The sequence below is a fragment of the Fonsecaea erecta genome (assembly GCF_001651985.1).
Source record: "Fonsecaea erecta strain CBS 125763 chromosome Unknown Scaff9, whole genome shotgun sequence".
In the NCBI taxonomy this organism is placed as follows: Eukaryota; Fungi; Ascomycota; class Eurotiomycetes; order Chaetothyriales; family Herpotrichiellaceae; genus Fonsecaea; species Fonsecaea erecta.
In genome coordinates, this window is record NW_017387252.1 from 371765 (window position 1) to 387602 (window position 15838).

The following is a 15838-nucleotide window of genomic DNA, read 5'->3' on the forward strand; positions in this document are numbered from 1 at the left end:
TTCGGACAGAAGAATGAATGAATGCTTGGGCGGGAACCGGAGGCGAGGCAATCAGAGCCAGCCCCCGGACAGGGATTGGACGCAGGTGATCACGACGACGGGCTATTATATCATGAGGTATGTATGTATTTATGTATGTTATGTAGCGTTGTTTTGAGGCCCGCCTACACATACAGACATGTACATAGATCGACGATACCACATTTTATGTTATGTTATGGTATGTCATATCATCTTTCTTTCTTTCTTTCTGTTTCTTTGTTCTGGTCTGGTAATCTGATCTGACCTGGTCCGTCTTCACACCATGACTCTTATGCTGCAAAGGAAAGGAAAGGCAAAAAACCCCACTCACCCATTCATTCATTCATTGGCTGTTGATAGATAGACCATCTTTCCGAAGAGGGATCAAACATCATTCCTCTGTCCTACCTTTGTACATATTACATGTCTGGATAGACAGACAGACAGACAGACAGACAGACAGACAGACAGACAGACAGACAGACAGACAGACAGACAGACAGACAGACAGACAGACAGACAGGCAGGAAGGGCGCCGCCGCTGTCAACATTGAATAAATGCACTGCGGTGCTATATCTCACTCTGTATCGGATTCTGGATCACTCTCTCTCTTAGGCACGATATGGTTCATCTATTGCTATCGCTCTTTGTCTCTCTCTCTCTCTCTCTCTCTCTCTCTCTCTCTCTCTCTCTCTCTCTCTCTCTCTCTCTCTCTCTCTCTGGTTCCGGTTTCCACACATATCAGGCGCCTAGCGGCACCACCACTTCGGTCCGGTTTTTATCGCGCAATATTGAACACAATGAATGAAGAAATGCATCCGTGACCACCCACCCACCCGCTGAGCACTGAGCACTGAGCATGGCTGGCTCTATATCACCATCATATGTGCATCCTTTACCCTTCTTTCTCGGACACGCGCAGGCACACATTGCGTGCGCATATGAACAGACCAAACACCGTGCAGTTGTACGAACACGGCAGCTCCCCTTGATCGCTCGCTCGCCTTTCCACTTCCAGGTGTTCAGAATATGGATGGGCCGGTGATTGTACATATGGAATTGGGGACAGGAGCGTTTGCTGGCCTGAGCTAGTGCAGGAGTTGTTGTATGTACACCGAGATCGAGACGGCCATTCCCAAGGGGGTTTGCGACACGGGTGGCTCTTGTTTTGGTCGCTGTCTGAAGTCCCAGAACCCGCTGCTCGTTTGGTGTTGGGAGTTGACACATTCAACTATTCCTGCCTGCCAGACGGGGGCCGTCTCGTGCGAGACTGACGCTGAAGAGAAGGGTGGCATCTCGAGGAGGCGGAGACGCATGTACAGAGACCATCGGCGAGGCTAGACCTTGGATGCTGTGGACATGGAGTGTCCCTGTCCGCCCGCAAACGATCGACTGTGCGGTTCTCTTTGCATTCTCATCAGGGGCATCGCACGCGCCTCATACTTTGATCTTCACGCCGCTCTTGTTCAATCCCATGGCGACCCCGGTAACGACCACGGCATAACCCATCAACAGACCCATTGCCGCCAGTGGAGGCATGTCGAGCGTGTTGAAATTCAAATTGACCAGCCCCGTCAAGAGATTCGCGATCAAAAACACGGCGAGTCCGTTGCTGTTGTAAGCCGCCAGAATGCGGCTGGTCGCAGATCGGACTCTGTCCTTGTCTTCCGCCTCATATGAGAAGCTCGGCCCGCAGGCTTCCACCACCCCGACGAGGAGGATTTGGGCATTGTTGAAGGCCAAGACCCATAAAACGTAGGGGAGGTTCGCGAGGCGGCGCGATACGGTCAGGTTGAACGTGTAAAGGCTCGTTGTCAACCAGTAAAGCGACGCGTAGATGAGAGACTTGATGAAAAGACTCCTCAGCACCAATTGTCTCTCGCGACGCGTGACTTCCACTGGACTCAACTGCTTCGCAACCCCAGGGGCCGGCTGGTTGAAACAGACCAAAAGCAGTCCGGCTCCTCGCCCTGCGAGGAAGATGGCCAGGTATCCGGTGAAAGAAAAGACTCCTTCTCGGTTTTTGGATAGGAGGCCTGGTCCGCGAGGTGAGATCAGAATGTAAGACAGCAGGTCTGTATTATTGAGGACAAGTTCGTAGATGACAGCAATAGTGAGGGCGAAGGCCTCGTAAGACTTGAATGCCCTGCGGGTCAGGCTGTCAGATATCTCTGTGAAGGGCGGCAGTAGTGCCAGTGTGAAGAAGAAGTTCCAGTGGACTCCATATTCGGTGACGTGCTCAGCGTAGTCAAGGCCTTTGACACTGTACAGGCGAATGAGGCCGAGGGCGAGCAGGGGGATGGAACGCCGACAGGCCTGAATGAAACGATTGGCAAAGTTGGTCGTGGAGGATGACACGGCATAGACATTGGAGCTCGCGCGTACCACAGCTCGGGCAGAGACCACACCAGCGGAAAAGACAAAAGAGCCCACGCCCAGGTCCATAAGCGAGGTGCCCCAAGTCTCGACTTTGGCGTAGCGGCGGGGAAAGATGGGGAAGTCGACGGCGAGGATGGCCAGGCAGGTCACAACGAGCATGGACCCGCGGTAATGGGTGAGGAATGGTCGGACGGGGAGCGCCAGGGGAGCATTGGAAGTGCTGGCAGCGGTGCCATTGACAGCGACAGGGTTGAGTTTTGCTGGCTTCTTCGCTGTCCTTGATGACGGGTTTGCTGGACCGTCCGAGAAAGAAGCCGACTGTCCACCGGACTGGAGGAAGAGAAGCAGAACAGCAGGGGTGATGAGAAAGAGATTCAAGGCCAGGGGAGCTGATGAGTACAGGGTGATGGCGAACAAAATGGCGCAGACATTGAGCAGGAAGTCGGCCACCAGAGCGACAGGAGAGTATGGCGTGAAGAATGAGTATCTTCTCTGCAAAGCAGTCCAGAGAAACACGGCGGCCTGCCAATATCCATTAGTGTGATTGTTCTCGAGTGGAAGGCCAGCAGAACCATACTGCGGCAACGAGCGTGACCAGGTTGATCTCTGTCAGGGAGCTTCCATAGAGGTTGGACACGAATGCCTCCTTACGAGCCTTGTAAGAAGCTGCTGCAGATGCGGCCATGGCAAGAGAATTGGGGTTTATTTAGATCATTCTGTATAATAATGGGCGTTGTTGGTGATGATGATGATGCAGGGAAATTCAGAAGAATGTTGTTGTTGACAGGTGGCAGCACATGTGATGAAATGACACGCCACAGCCTCTACAATTCGTTTCAAATGACAAATGACAAATGACATGGCAAAAGGGGGACATCGCACTGCACCAAATTCCAGAAATCTAAACCTGCTACCTTTATCCTCTTTTCAAGCATCTGGGAAATCTCATTCGGTCGTTTGGCCTTGGTCTTTGGGCTTTCGCTGTGTGTGCATCGTGGTAGCATCCGAGATCAAACCTCAATATACGTGCCAATTGATAGTGTTCTGGCCTTGCTTCAGACAAGTAGTGAATCGGCGTAGAGATGCTCTTTGCTCATGTCGAGCAGAATCAGATACTGTTGTGCGACCGCCCACCGAGAACCCATCGTTTCCAACACCTTCCGGAGAATGTGGTATGCATCTCCCATTTCCTGTTGCCCGGTCTCGTTGGCAAGCCATGCGTAGATGGTCGCCGCGAAGTACAGACAGTCCCCAAGCAAAGGACTCACTGCTGCTGGGTTTGAAGTCATGTCAACGTGCCACAGCTGGCTGAAACGAAGCACATCTGCGGCGACCGACTTCAGCCCTGCAATTGCGATTGTCTGCATCTCGGTCTCTTCAACGGTCCGGTAGCCGCGGTTGGATTCAGTACAAGCAAACGGGTCGCTGAGGTGTAGCAGGCTGCTGTAACAAAGGGCCAAGGGTGTTCCATAGCGCTCTGGCGAGTGATGGACGTCGTTGGGAAGTAGATTGGCCAAGGCCTGAAGCGTCCGATGGAGCTGGATTGCTTCGGAAAATCGCATAGACGCATCTAGAAGCCTGTCATTGAGAAGCCGGACGAGCCTGCCGAGGAGGTGCGTCGCTTGGCACGTTCGTGTAAATGCTCCGGCTTTTACGTTTGTGGGCGAGGACACGTAGAGAGGCTCACTCGTCGTTATCTGGCCTTCGTCCCAGAGCTCGTCGTCGGCCGGCAGCGTGTCGTTGACAACAGGGTCGTCGGTAGCCAAGGGGTGGCCTGAGGAACCGAGATTGACATATCTTGACCAAGGGTAAGCGTCTGATCCGCACGGGGTAACGGGTGTACACACCTATCCAAGAGCATAGTTGCCCACCACGTTCGTTTGAATTCCTCCAGCTCTGCCCACGCCCCCGTTCTCTTCTTCAACATTTGAGGAGCGTGTTGTCTGTCGTTCAGGCCCAGTGCATGTCCTAGCCTTGCGCAGTGTCCCGTACTCAGGTAAGCGGCTGGGTAGATCGCATGGCCTACCTCGTACGCGGCGATCAAGATGTTCGCCTGCAGCAACTGTAGGGACATCAACCCGCTCGATTCAACCATGGTGGCATAGCCCTTGGTGAGATTGTACAGTGGTGATCGAATGCTCTGGGAGCCCCCTTGGGGGACCTGGATGATAAGCTTCATCGATAGGAGTAGGAGTGCCAGGTCGAGGGTAAGCTCCATTGCAGGATTGGATAGGGTCAGCTGCAGGCGCTTTTTGGAGATGAAAGGAAGCCAGGTATGAATATTCGCAAAGTACCGGTCGACAATATCCTGGATGTCCAGGATGGAGACTCCCACCGTCGCCGCAACCTCTGCCGGGACGGCGATGTTGGGTCGAGGTATGGTCAGCTGCGCCTGCGCGTAGACTTCGGCGTCGAGGAAAAACGCAGCCGGGAAGATGACATTGCTGTCGGTCGCAAAGGCCGCCTCCCCCCCGGTGCCCGGACTCCTGCTGAAAGAGCGTATCGGGCCATGCCACCCTTCCGAGCGTCGGCCTTCCAAACGGGCTTCCAGGTCGGATATCTTCTGTCGCATCAAAGCAAAGTCTTCAGAGGTGGGATTGGGGGCGGTTTCCGAGTAATCACAGGGTCGGGACATACGCGTACACAGCGAGCAGCTGGGCAGCAACTTGTCGCATTTTCGCTTTTGTTTCCGACAGGAAACGCAGGCTTGAGGGGCTTTATCAAACTGGTCTGCCGTGTCAACCTCCATGATGTGGTGACACACAAGGTCTTTCAAGAAATCCGTTGAGCCCACTTGAAACGAACGGAGACGTGGATGGTGAGGAGGTTGGCGGTCATGCGGCCGCATGCAAAGGGTCCTTCTGTACCATCGTTTATAGACTGCTCGAGAAGCCCGCAATATCCCCTGTGGCGTATAGTTCGATTTTACCGGAAATACTCGTACAGTGGGGTTAAAAGAAAGTCACACCCATGCTCCCTTTATGTAAGAGCCAAGAGCATCCAATTAGGAAGTCATTCGCCAGTTCCTTCTCCGAGAACCTTACATCCGGTGAGTGGCGGTTTTTTTTTCTTTCTTAGATAAGTCGCCAAAGTCAAGATCAACGTGAGAATATTCCAGAGTGCGAGTCCTCAACTCAAGTACAGCGTCGACGTTCCCGAGATATCCCCCTTACCCCCTTATGACGTGTACTTCTTTTGCAGCGCCTTTGCTATCGTGGTGAGCTGGATGTTGCTGGTACCCTCGTAAATGGCCCCAATCTTACTATCCCGGAACATCTTTTCAGCGATACCCTCACGGACGAAACCCATGCCTCCCATCCATTCGACGGCGAGTCCACTGACTCTCCCAGCCACTTGACTGGCATACAACTTTGCCATGGCGGCATCTGTGACAAAGTCCTCGCCTGCCTCCTTCTTTCGAGCAGCGTTGTAGACCAGGGCCCGGGCTGCACAGATCTCCGTGTAGGCTTGGGCCAGTTGATGTTGCATGCCCTGGAACTCGCCGACCAGCTTGCCGAACTGCTTTCGATCGTTCCAGACATATTTGGCAGCATTTTCCCATGCTCCGAGAGCCAACCCTGTCATCTGGGCACCAATACCAATCCGTCCTTCGTTCAAAAGGCCAATGGCATACTTGTAGCCCTGACCTTCCCGGCCGAGGAGATTTTCCTGGGGGATTTCGACGTCGTCAAAGTTGATGACGCAGGTGCTGGAGGCTCGGATCCCGAGTTTCTTCTCCTTCTTGGCTATGCTGAAGCCCTTCATGTCTTTGGTAACAACGAACGCCGTAATACCCTTATATCCGGCTTCGGGGTTAAGGTTGGCGAAAACGAGGAAGAATTCAGCTTCCATTGAATTAGTAATCCACATCTTAGAGCCGTTGATCTAGTCTTTGTAAGTAAACAGAAACGATGAAGCGGTTTAGAGGATGGTAGACATACCTTGTAACCACTTGATGTCTTCTCTGCTTTGGTCTTCAATGCAAAGGCGTCGGAGCCTGACGCGGGCTCAGACAAGCAGAACGATCCGACAGTGTTCGTGGCCAACTTTGGAAGCCACTCCTTCTTGAATGCTTCGCTGCCATATTTGAGGACGGCGGTAACCACCAATGTGTTGTGCACATCGCACAATACCGACACTGACGGGTCGACCCGGGCAATCTCTTCAATTCCCACAATTGCAGATGTAAAGTTCATTCCCGCACCCCCATACTCTTCAGGGATCTCAAAGGCCATGAGGCCCTGCTCGAACATCTGCTCGACGACGGCCGGGTCCATCTGTTCTTTTTCGTCCATGTCCCTCACCTTTGGTGCGAGCTCTTCACTCGCCCATCTCGAGACAGTCTCTGCCAGCATTCTCTCGGTCTCCGAGAAGTGGGTGATGGGTGTCGGAGACAGGGAGGTCGTGTCGATGTCATCGGGCATGTAAGGTTCAGCATAGCGCCGTTTTGAGGTCGTAGTGAACGTCCGCTTGCTGATTTCAATTTAGCCAGAGTAGAGATCGAGAGGGGAGGTAGAGCATACGGTAGAAGGTTCCTTCGAGGCAGTGACCTGGTCGCCGAAGAAAGAGGTCTGATGCACGTGGTAGCTTTCGCGAGGGGTCGCAATGTTCTCGGGAGTGCAGCCATGTTGACGTCGGGGATAAGGTGCAGGAAGACAAGGACTGAGGGATTCGAGCTCAAGTCCAGAACGGATCTGTATATAAGACACCGGGGCAAAGGCTCGGTGAACAAAATTCAATACAATTCGTTGTTGTGCTGCGCACTTGGGGGTTTGATGTGATTCCTCGGTGCTCGGCTCACCAGCAGCTGCCCCCCTGCAGGCGGGCAACACGCGGATATTTAAGGATCGGCGACTTCTCGGATCCTATTTTACGAGCCAAGAACGAGAGCCAGCAGCGCCATCAGAGCCACCTACAGAATACGAGTAGGCTTTCCAAACTGATAGAGTATATGCTATTTGTCCGGGTCGCCAATAGTACCGGCACGTCACGACCTTGCCGAGTCCGAGTACTTAACCGTCTCGTCTCCAGCTCTGCATCCCTCCTGACCACCGCCTAGAACACCCAAGGGCCCAGCAGCGTGTGGCTGATGCTTTATGTGGCTTGAACACAGTTGTGGCGCAGCTGGACTGTGACGTCGCTCACTCGCAGGAGGTGCGACCCTTTGGCGCCCACTTCTGACGCAGTCGTCCATTCAACTGGCGACAAAACGATGATGCCCAGGATTCAAGTCCAAGCAATGGATATATTAAGAATCTGCGATAGCCGCCCAAGATCGCGACCTTGAGGTTTGTTTCTTCCTTTTGTCTCCTATCTTTCCCTCGCCAGACTTGCTCCCGCCCTCTTCTATCCTTGCCCATTGAGCGCTCTCGAAAGTCACCGGAGACTCAAGGTACCATCTTGCATTGTGATCATGTCTGCTGGCCATTCCGAGCCGCAGGTGCTCTACAGCGTCAACAACATCTCTGCATTTTCCGTCCAGAATGGAGAGGAACATCTGATCACGACATCAGGCCCCCAGACTTTGTCGCTCTTGATGGTGCCGACTGCATCACCATTTGCCGACCTGTCAACCACTGAACCGACCAGCGCGGCGCCCGAGGAAGACTTCTACCTCCACCTCCACCTGCCGCCTGAACTAGATCTTCCGCTGCCTGCAACCACCCAGATCTATCACAAACCTCCCAGCAGCTACCTGATACCTCGCTGGGATCTGGGACCCGATGCGGGTGCCTTCATCCGGCTGCAGTTTCCTTCCATCGGCAACGGGCCAGGAAAGGTAACGCAAGACGAGATAGACACATTTGAGACCATCCTCGCCCAGTGTACGGCATTCCTCGAACGAGTACACAGTACACCTCCGGGATTTGAGCGTTACGATCCGGGCAACTATCGGCCAGGAGAGGGCTACATCGGAACACCGAAGCCGGAAAAGGATCGTAATCAGCAGCATGGGCAAATTGTGCTTATTGACGAAGAGAATGGAAGCGTCATCGGCGAGCTGCAAGATAACTACACATTAGTGGAGGAGACATCGGTCAAGCCTGGTTCAAAGAGTACGTGCACGGCTTCATTCCCCCCATCTTTGGCCGATACTGACAAATTCACACAGCTCCGGTCCAGATCCAGCTACCTGTCGAAGGGCAAGGCAACCAGATCCGAGTCGACAACGTTCCTGAAGACTACCTTGCCATATCGAAACATCCTGCTTATGCGAAGTCGCGAGTCGTGCAAGGCTCTGCGACCGCCTCAAGGCTCATTGTGACGAGTTCCACTTACTTGGCGAATAAGCTGTCATCAGGGGCAGATTCGTTCCAAAAGAATACCCAGCCTAACCCCAAGCCCATGACATTCTCACCTGCTACCCATGCGCGCATCCGTCAAATCCACTCCTTTACTCAGGGCGCCGTTGGCCTCAGTGCAAAGACGGTCGGTCAACTGGGTAGATATGCCCAGAATTTTGGGGCCTCACTCGCTCGAAAAGGGGAGAAGACCAAGAAGGAGGTGGGCAAGGAGTATAAACCCGGCATTCTCAACAAATCCATGATTGCCTTCTCTACCATTGCTGACGGCATCGATCAGGCCGGTCGCAACCTCTTGGCCTCCAGCTCCGCGGCGGCGACCAATGTAGTGAGCCACAAGTACGGCAAGGAGGCTGGCACCGTAGCGCAAGGTCTGGCTGGTGGTGTCAAAAACGTGGGCCTTGTCTACATTGACGCAATGGGAGTGTCACGTCGAGCAGTAATCAAGTCCGTGGCTAAGGGCATGGTGGTCGGCCGGATGCCAAACGGACAGCAACTTGTCGTCGGCTCAGGCGATGGAGGAGTTGTGCCGGCTGAAGCATACATGCCCGACGAAAAGCGGAACGATTACTATCCCTCCTCCTACTCAGGGGCGTCGCAGAGCGGCGTGAGCCAGGCGGGATATGGAGTCGAAAGTTATGGCAATGCGACCAATGCGCCGCCTTCGTATCCTTCGGGGATCGGTGAACCTTTGGGTTCAACACTGCAGGGACAACATGTGCGGGAGAAGTGATGACACTCTGCAGATACTTGTATTTTGACGTTTCGTGAGATAATGGAGGGCATTGCTTAGTGATGGGGGTTGACTTTTCGAAGACGAGCGCCATCCTGTTTCAAGCTGGATGAAACAGGCCCGTGCCCGGCTTGCACGCACATGAGAATATCTGCCATGTACCCGCAGTTCGCCTTTCTCTCTTTTTGGGCTGGATTGAGCATGGATCACAGGATTCCCGCATTGCATGCACGACATCTGCCGGGCAAAAGTGGCTGAAACAGAGATTCGACGTCGTTTGACTCTACCCGAATGCTTCACCGCCATTTCGTCACTTTGGGTTGCCGCTGGTGCCGGTAAACTTCAACCATGCCTGTCGCACGGCCTGGGAGTTGGACACAGCACTTGATATTGACGACTGTGTCTGCACCTGTAAATCCAGCCCACCAACGTCGAAATTGTCTTCGCTGCACGACCTAGACTTGCATTATGCACAGAAGCACCGGCGCCGATGTGCTGCAGTATGCAGAAGTTCACATGCGCACGTCGATCTCGAGGCTCAATAATACAGGTGGGACCTGCCGGGAGATATATGGGGATTGGGATCTGGAGGGGCCTCTAAGAGTAGGTGTGGCGTAACTGTATTGGCCCAGACGGAACCCCCCAGGGCCCCAGAAGGAGTTTGTTCTGGCCCCCGACGCGTGGTTGGCTGGGCAGCCCACTAGCCACTCTGGATGGCCCCGAGTCTCGGTGGCTCGCCCGTAACCCCAAGCAAATCACGAGTCACACCCTTGGGCACATGGGCTGGTGGGCGTTATTCCGCCCATTGCGTCTGCGCGTCAAGGGCCCCTCAGAGACTCGCGTTTCGAGATCCTCGCGCGAATGAATTTCGCTTGAGAAATCAAGTTACTCGTAATTGGAGGCAGCCAAAAAACCCAACTCCATCATCTCACCATCACTGTAACCCTTCGAGTGTAAAGACCCATCATTTTACAAGAAGAGGGAGCAGGCCATGAGATTGTTCTAACGCCGTTGACGCGATGATCAGCTACGTTCACGTGTAGGGTTGATGATTGTTGACCTCAGATTAAGTGGATCTGGCTGGGGGCCCCTATTCTCGGCGTCACTGTCAAGTGCCATTCAATAACTGGGAAAGACGCGGGTTTGGACAAAGACTTGTTGGAGGGAACAGGCTGTCTGGGCTCAATTGAGAAGGGAACACAATCAGATTCAAGTTTTCGAGCAGGGCGCAGGGCTCGGGCCCGGACAGAGGCACTGCTATGCCACAACGCTCCCGAGGGAGTTTGACTTTCTCATTGACATGAGGCTGGTCCATGTGGTTCATCCCGTGCCTAATGTGGGTGGATTCTCGGAGACTATGAGGCATCGACGCGACGCACCCTGCAGTGCCTAGAGTTATAGAGGAAGCAGGCACCGTTGGAGGGCACAAACAGGTACGCAGCAGAAGAAGGGCAGCTTAGTAGAAGTTCGGAGTAGGTGTTCGGTACCCTAGCAGCCAGGTTATGATTAACAAGAAATCGCTTGCTGGTTAGCGTTGCCAATTTTCCGGCCACCCTTTTGGGGGGTTTTGGGTGGACAAGCGAGTTGCGCTGCTGGTACTGGGATGCTGCGTTGTCCGTCTTCTCACCGGTCAACCACAACAACTCACAATCTGTTCTGCCGCACTTCTCCCACCAAACAACAGCACTGTACTTTTTATTCGATCCCTAGAAGCAGGAAAAATAACATACGACTCTCCTTTTCTGCCTCACCGCCTATCTTTTCTGCTGGCCAGTCACAACGATCCACCTCCTTGAGCGCCTAAAGTCGATTCTAACCTGACCTCACCTCACCTCGCTCGGTTTCGATAGATCTGCTGCAACTCGCGATAATGACTGCGGTCCTGCGTGTGCCTCGCCTCACTTTGTTCCCTACTTGTTGACGTTTGGCCGGCTGGCCTTCCTTCACCTCGTTGCAGACGTCGCAGGCTCGGCGTTCGCCCTTGACCCTTCGCCCAACGTTTTGTTGTCCTTTTGGACACTCGAACACTAGCTCCCTGCTTCACTGGTGCCAACAGTGACCTTCCGACCTCACAACAAATCGCTCTCTCGACGCCCTCCAAACCGCGCCGTCCTGTTCATAATTCGCGCCTCTGAATGAGTTGGAACGGTCTTTCGGTGAGCAGGTCCTGAGTCTTCAGCTTAGAGAATGGCACTAACCTCCTCGCTCGATCTAGTGTACAACCCTCCACTTCTACACGTTCCTGCATCCTTCAGACAACCTCCCCTCAACCTTCACGTTTGACGTATCCTGACCGTGGTTCTTTGAGGGAGTGGGTGCGTGGTTGAGGCCACGACTCTGGGTGGTTGAAGGATGTCTATGGATATGGCCGCAGGTCAATACCGGCAACATATGTCAAGCGCTGCTGCGTATTCGCAACCCGAAAGCCTTCACTACGAACACCAACATGGCGCAGATCCTGAACGCTACTACACCAATCAACCGGTAAGTCGAGTGCGCCCTGATTCAATTTCGACCGTGGTGCTCGGGGATGACACTAATTCGCACGCTTTTCAGTATTATCCCTCGCACGAAGACGACGGTCTGAACTACTCGTCTCATGAAGATCACAATCCTATCACCACTGCCTCCTACGACAACCCAGCCACGACCTTGCCGTATCACATCCGCAATCAGTCTACTGCCCATGATCAATATGATGGCGCGCCCATTCCTCCTCCTAGGACATCTTCTCAGCAGCAGGGCTCTCCACGCGCCCCTGTAGCTCCTTCAACTGCTCCATTGGAGGCAAGAGTAGCTGCAGCACGACAGGTGAGACAAAATGCACCAGATTCGCACGCTGGTCGGGTTCAGAATCGTGTCGGAGATTACAATGAAGAAACACGAGATAGGTCTCGGGATGATACATCAACGGCCGCTGCGTCCACTGCACGTAGCCGACGAAAGGGTCCTGCCAGTCCCGACGGTCCACACCGTGCCGCAAGCACACGAGAACGAGGTGCACACACTGCGCCTACCCAAAGTCGGTCTGAAGCCACCATGCACCCATCTAACACCGCCGCCTCTCTGGCACGCGAGTATAGCGATGTGATCAACAGAGTGGTCGTATCTGATCCACAAGAAGATATTGAAAGAGCCCAAGAAAGAATTGCCGAAGCTCAACCCATGAACCCAGATACCCGAAACGTCCCCGATCTCGATGATGATATTCTGCCTCCACCAGGACCAGCTCGTCGCCAAGACTACTCCAAGTCATCTCGGCGCAAGGACGTCCAATTCGGGGACTACGTGCTTGGTCAGACGCTTGGTGAAGGTGAATTCGGTAAGGTCAAGTTAGGCTGGAAGAAGGACGGAAGCACTCAGGTGGCGATCAAGCTCATTAGGAGAGAGACGGTCGCCTCAAACCCGACACGACTTCCCAAAATCTATCGCGAGATTTCCATCTTGCGTGATCTGGCGCATCCGAATATCGTCCGACTCCATGAAATGGTCGAGACAGAACGACACATCGGCATCATTTTGGAATATGCCTCTGGAGGCGAGCTGTTCGACTACATTTTGAATAACCGATATCTCAAAGACCCCGCGGCCAGGAGACTGTTCGCGCAGCTTGTTTCGGGAGTCGGCTACCTCCACAAGAAAGGCATTGTCCATCGTGACCTGAAGTTGGAAAACCTCCTGCTCGACCAGAATCGCAACATCATCATCACAGATTTTGGATTCGCTAACACATTTGACCCCAAAGACGACCTGTCTGATGAAATTGTATACAACCTTGGTAACAAGGAGTTTATCCGGAAGTTCAAACTCGATCGACTGGATGCCCGCGGAATGAGAAGAGGCGACCTGATGCAAACCAGCTGTGGCAGCCCTTGCTATGCTGCCCCTGAACTGGTGGTCAGTGACTCCCTCTACACCGGCCGGAAAGTTGATGTGTGGAGTTGTGGAGTTATTCTGGTGAGCACTTGTAACCGCAAAATCCCTACTGTCTGTGATGCTAATGGCTTTTCAAGTACGCTATGCTGGCAGGATACTTACCCTTCGACGACGATCCTGCAAACCCTGAAGGTGACAACATCAATCTCCTCTACAAGTACATAACCACCACCCCATTGACGTTCCCGGAATATGTCACGCCCCATGCGCGAGATCTTCTTCGCCGAATTCTAGTTCCAGACCCTCGAAAGCGGGCCGACTTGTTTGAGGTTGCCCGACACAGCTGGCTCAGTGAATATCAGCATGTGGTGTCCGATATGACCAGCAGTACCACCAATGTCGCCGAGATTCCGCAGGGCAGTGTTCGAGCTGGTAAGCTATTCATTTGTGTTGTTGTAGTACATCACTAACCCGTGGCAGAAGATGAGGAACGGCCCGCCGTCAATAGAAGTGCGTCAGTACGTGAAGTACCAGCGAAACATAGTCGGGCTTCTCCCGGCGCCCTTGTGCGCTCCCCAGAGGGACTGTTGCACGAAGGCGACGAGGAATCCACCGGTTCACGGAGAACCCGTCATACACTGCAACCCGAATATGTCCCTCCCCAGACTCATACGGCTCGTGGACAAACTGGCGTCGCAACAGGACCAGCAGTCAGTCACACTCAACAAGAGGCAACTCGTGTTGTCGCCCCCATGCAGCCAATATCGTTGTCAAAACCGCTACCTCAGGATCCACCTGTCGAGTCTACGCGAGAAAGAGTGCAAACCGCTTCGCAACAGAAGATGCCGCCTGTCCGTCCCGTTCGGGAGATTCCAAGATCGGTCTCGGACTCAACTAGCGCCTTTGGCAGCATTCCAGCACCGACGAACCAATACGTGACCAGGCCTAGCACCCAAGGATCGATGACATCTGCAAGTGGGCCAGTCAACACCAGATCCGATCTTCGTCTTCCGTCCCGGGGATCGTATGGTCAGCCAGTGGCACCGACAGTGGCTGCAACCAACGTCCAGGGTCGGGTTACGCAACCAACCAAGACCAGTCGGGGTTACAACATTTCTGGTCCTCTGCCACAATCGGGCGCCCAAAACTCCATTGGACAACCGATGACGACGCCGATGCCGCCGCCTAGCTCGCAGCAACCACAGAAAGCCGCTCACCACCGACGGTCGAGTACATTGAGTGGGCTCGGAGAGCGACTCTTTGGCAGATCCAATTCTGTGGTGAAAAAGGACGTCGAGCGACCAAAGAATTCGCGAAAGTACCCGCCTACCAGCATGAAAGAGTATCCATCGGATGCACAACCTCGCATGTCAACAGATTCGAAGCGATCTTTCTCTTTTGGACTAGGCAAGAAGAGGAGCACGGACATGGAGAATCAGGCGCAAACAGAGAAGCCGGTACGACGATTTTCACTTATTCCTAGTTCGATGTCATTCAAAGGTCTGATGGGGGGAGTTAAGGATGAATATTCCTCTAAACCGAGCACCCCGCAAGGTGAGCGCTTTGCTCCGGCGGCTTCGAGTCGAGCCACCGCCAGCCAGGAACAGATGAATCAACACATTGCGAATACAGATGGACAGTATGACGAACCGAGGGCGGTCAAATACAACAACTTCTCACGACCACCTCAGTCCCAATATCAGGCACCACGCGTCCCGCCAACACAGACCATGAACGATGTCTATGGTGGAACTGCTGTGTATGCTCCGCAGGGACAGAGTGTCCATCAACGTCAACAAAGTGAGCCTATGGCGCACATGATGGCGTATCCCGAAGCTGTTCAACCAAGCGGTCGACCATCAATGCAACAGGGGCGCCCAGCTCGAGGAGTACTGGTCAAGAACAACCGCAAGTTCACTGAAGCATACGACCACGAGCAGGGGCCGACGCATCACAGCGGAAGGTCCGGGGCTGTTAAGAAAGTCCAAGATTTCTTCCGTCGACGTCGAGCACCCACGGACGCCGACTACCGATGAACGAGCCGGTTGCGCTTTAGACAAGTCGTGTTCCTGTTCTGCAGAAATGAGAATGAAGATTCGACCAAGGGTCCGGTGGAAATGGGTGCAAAGGGGTGGATATCGACTTTCTTGTAATCAATTAATCAATTGGCGGACATTATTTTTCCACCCCGTATCAACCTGGGTGCGAATTTTGGCAGAGGCCGTTGCATTCAGCAACCACCATTTTGTCTCCCTTCCACACTGAAAGATTGGGCCAGTGAATGGCATTGGACTTGGAAAGGTCATTCTTTGTGTCAGAGTACAAAGCACGTCAGATTCATGTCGTTAGCTGGCGGCGTTCGATCTTGGCTGGGAAGGGACTACTAGGATTCAAAGAGAGCCAACTGTTGAGACTATGCTGGAGCTTCCCAAGACGTGGGTCTTGACATTGGGGGTTTTTTGATTCATTGCAGGCACGGATGGGTGAAGAGTCTCGTGGGATCGGAAAGATGGATACCCCCCTACG

At 53.6% G+C, this 15838-nt stretch overlaps 5 protein-coding genes across 5 annotated transcripts; 2 read left to right on the forward strand and 3 right to left on the reverse strand.

Moving 5' to 3' along the window:
• Positions 1 to 1459: 1459 nt before the first annotated feature.
• On the reverse strand, positions 1460 to 3086 carry AYL99_09366 (hypothetical protein; the record flags this gene model as incomplete). The annotated part of the gene is made up of 2 exons (XM_018840873.1): positions 1460 to 2923; positions 2979 to 3086. 2 exons carry the CDS (start codon positions 3084 to 3086, stop codon positions 1460 to 1462), a joined length of 1572 nt encoding a protein of 523 aa, XP_018689554.1.
• A 370-nt stretch (positions 3087 to 3456) lies between these two features.
• Positions 3457 to 5150, reverse strand: AYL99_09367 (hypothetical protein; the record flags this gene model as incomplete). Its single annotated transcript, XM_018840874.1, has 2 exons — positions 3457 to 4198; positions 4249 to 5150. The coding sequence occupies 2 exons, from the start codon at positions 5148 to 5150 to the stop codon at positions 3457 to 3459; spliced, it is 1644 nt and encodes a 547-aa protein (XP_018689555.1).
• A 428-nt stretch (positions 5151 to 5578) lies between these two features.
• AYL99_09368 (hypothetical protein) lies at positions 5579 to 7028 on the reverse strand (the record flags this gene model as incomplete). The annotated part of the gene is made up of 3 exons (XM_018840875.1): positions 5579 to 6286; positions 6343 to 6874; positions 6925 to 7028. The coding sequence occupies 3 exons, from the start codon at positions 7026 to 7028 to the stop codon at positions 5579 to 5581; spliced, it is 1344 nt and encodes a 447-aa protein (XP_018689556.1).
• Positions 7029 to 7814: 786 nt separating this feature from the next.
• AYL99_09369 (hypothetical protein) lies at positions 7815 to 9436 on the forward strand (the record flags this gene model as incomplete). Its single annotated transcript, XM_018840876.1, has 2 exons — positions 7815 to 8457; positions 8514 to 9436. The coding sequence occupies 2 exons, from the start codon at positions 7815 to 7817 to the stop codon at positions 9434 to 9436; spliced, it is 1566 nt and encodes a 521-aa protein (XP_018689557.1).
• Positions 9437 to 11788: 2352 nt separating this feature from the next.
• Positions 11789 to 15348, forward strand: AYL99_09370 (hypothetical protein; the record flags this gene model as incomplete). The annotated part of the gene is made up of 4 exons (XM_018840877.1): positions 11789 to 11920; positions 11993 to 13393; positions 13450 to 13744; positions 13793 to 15348. The coding sequence occupies 4 exons, from the start codon at positions 11789 to 11791 to the stop codon at positions 15346 to 15348; spliced, it is 3384 nt and encodes a 1127-aa protein (XP_018689558.1).
• Positions 15349 to 15838: the final 490 nt, after the last annotated feature.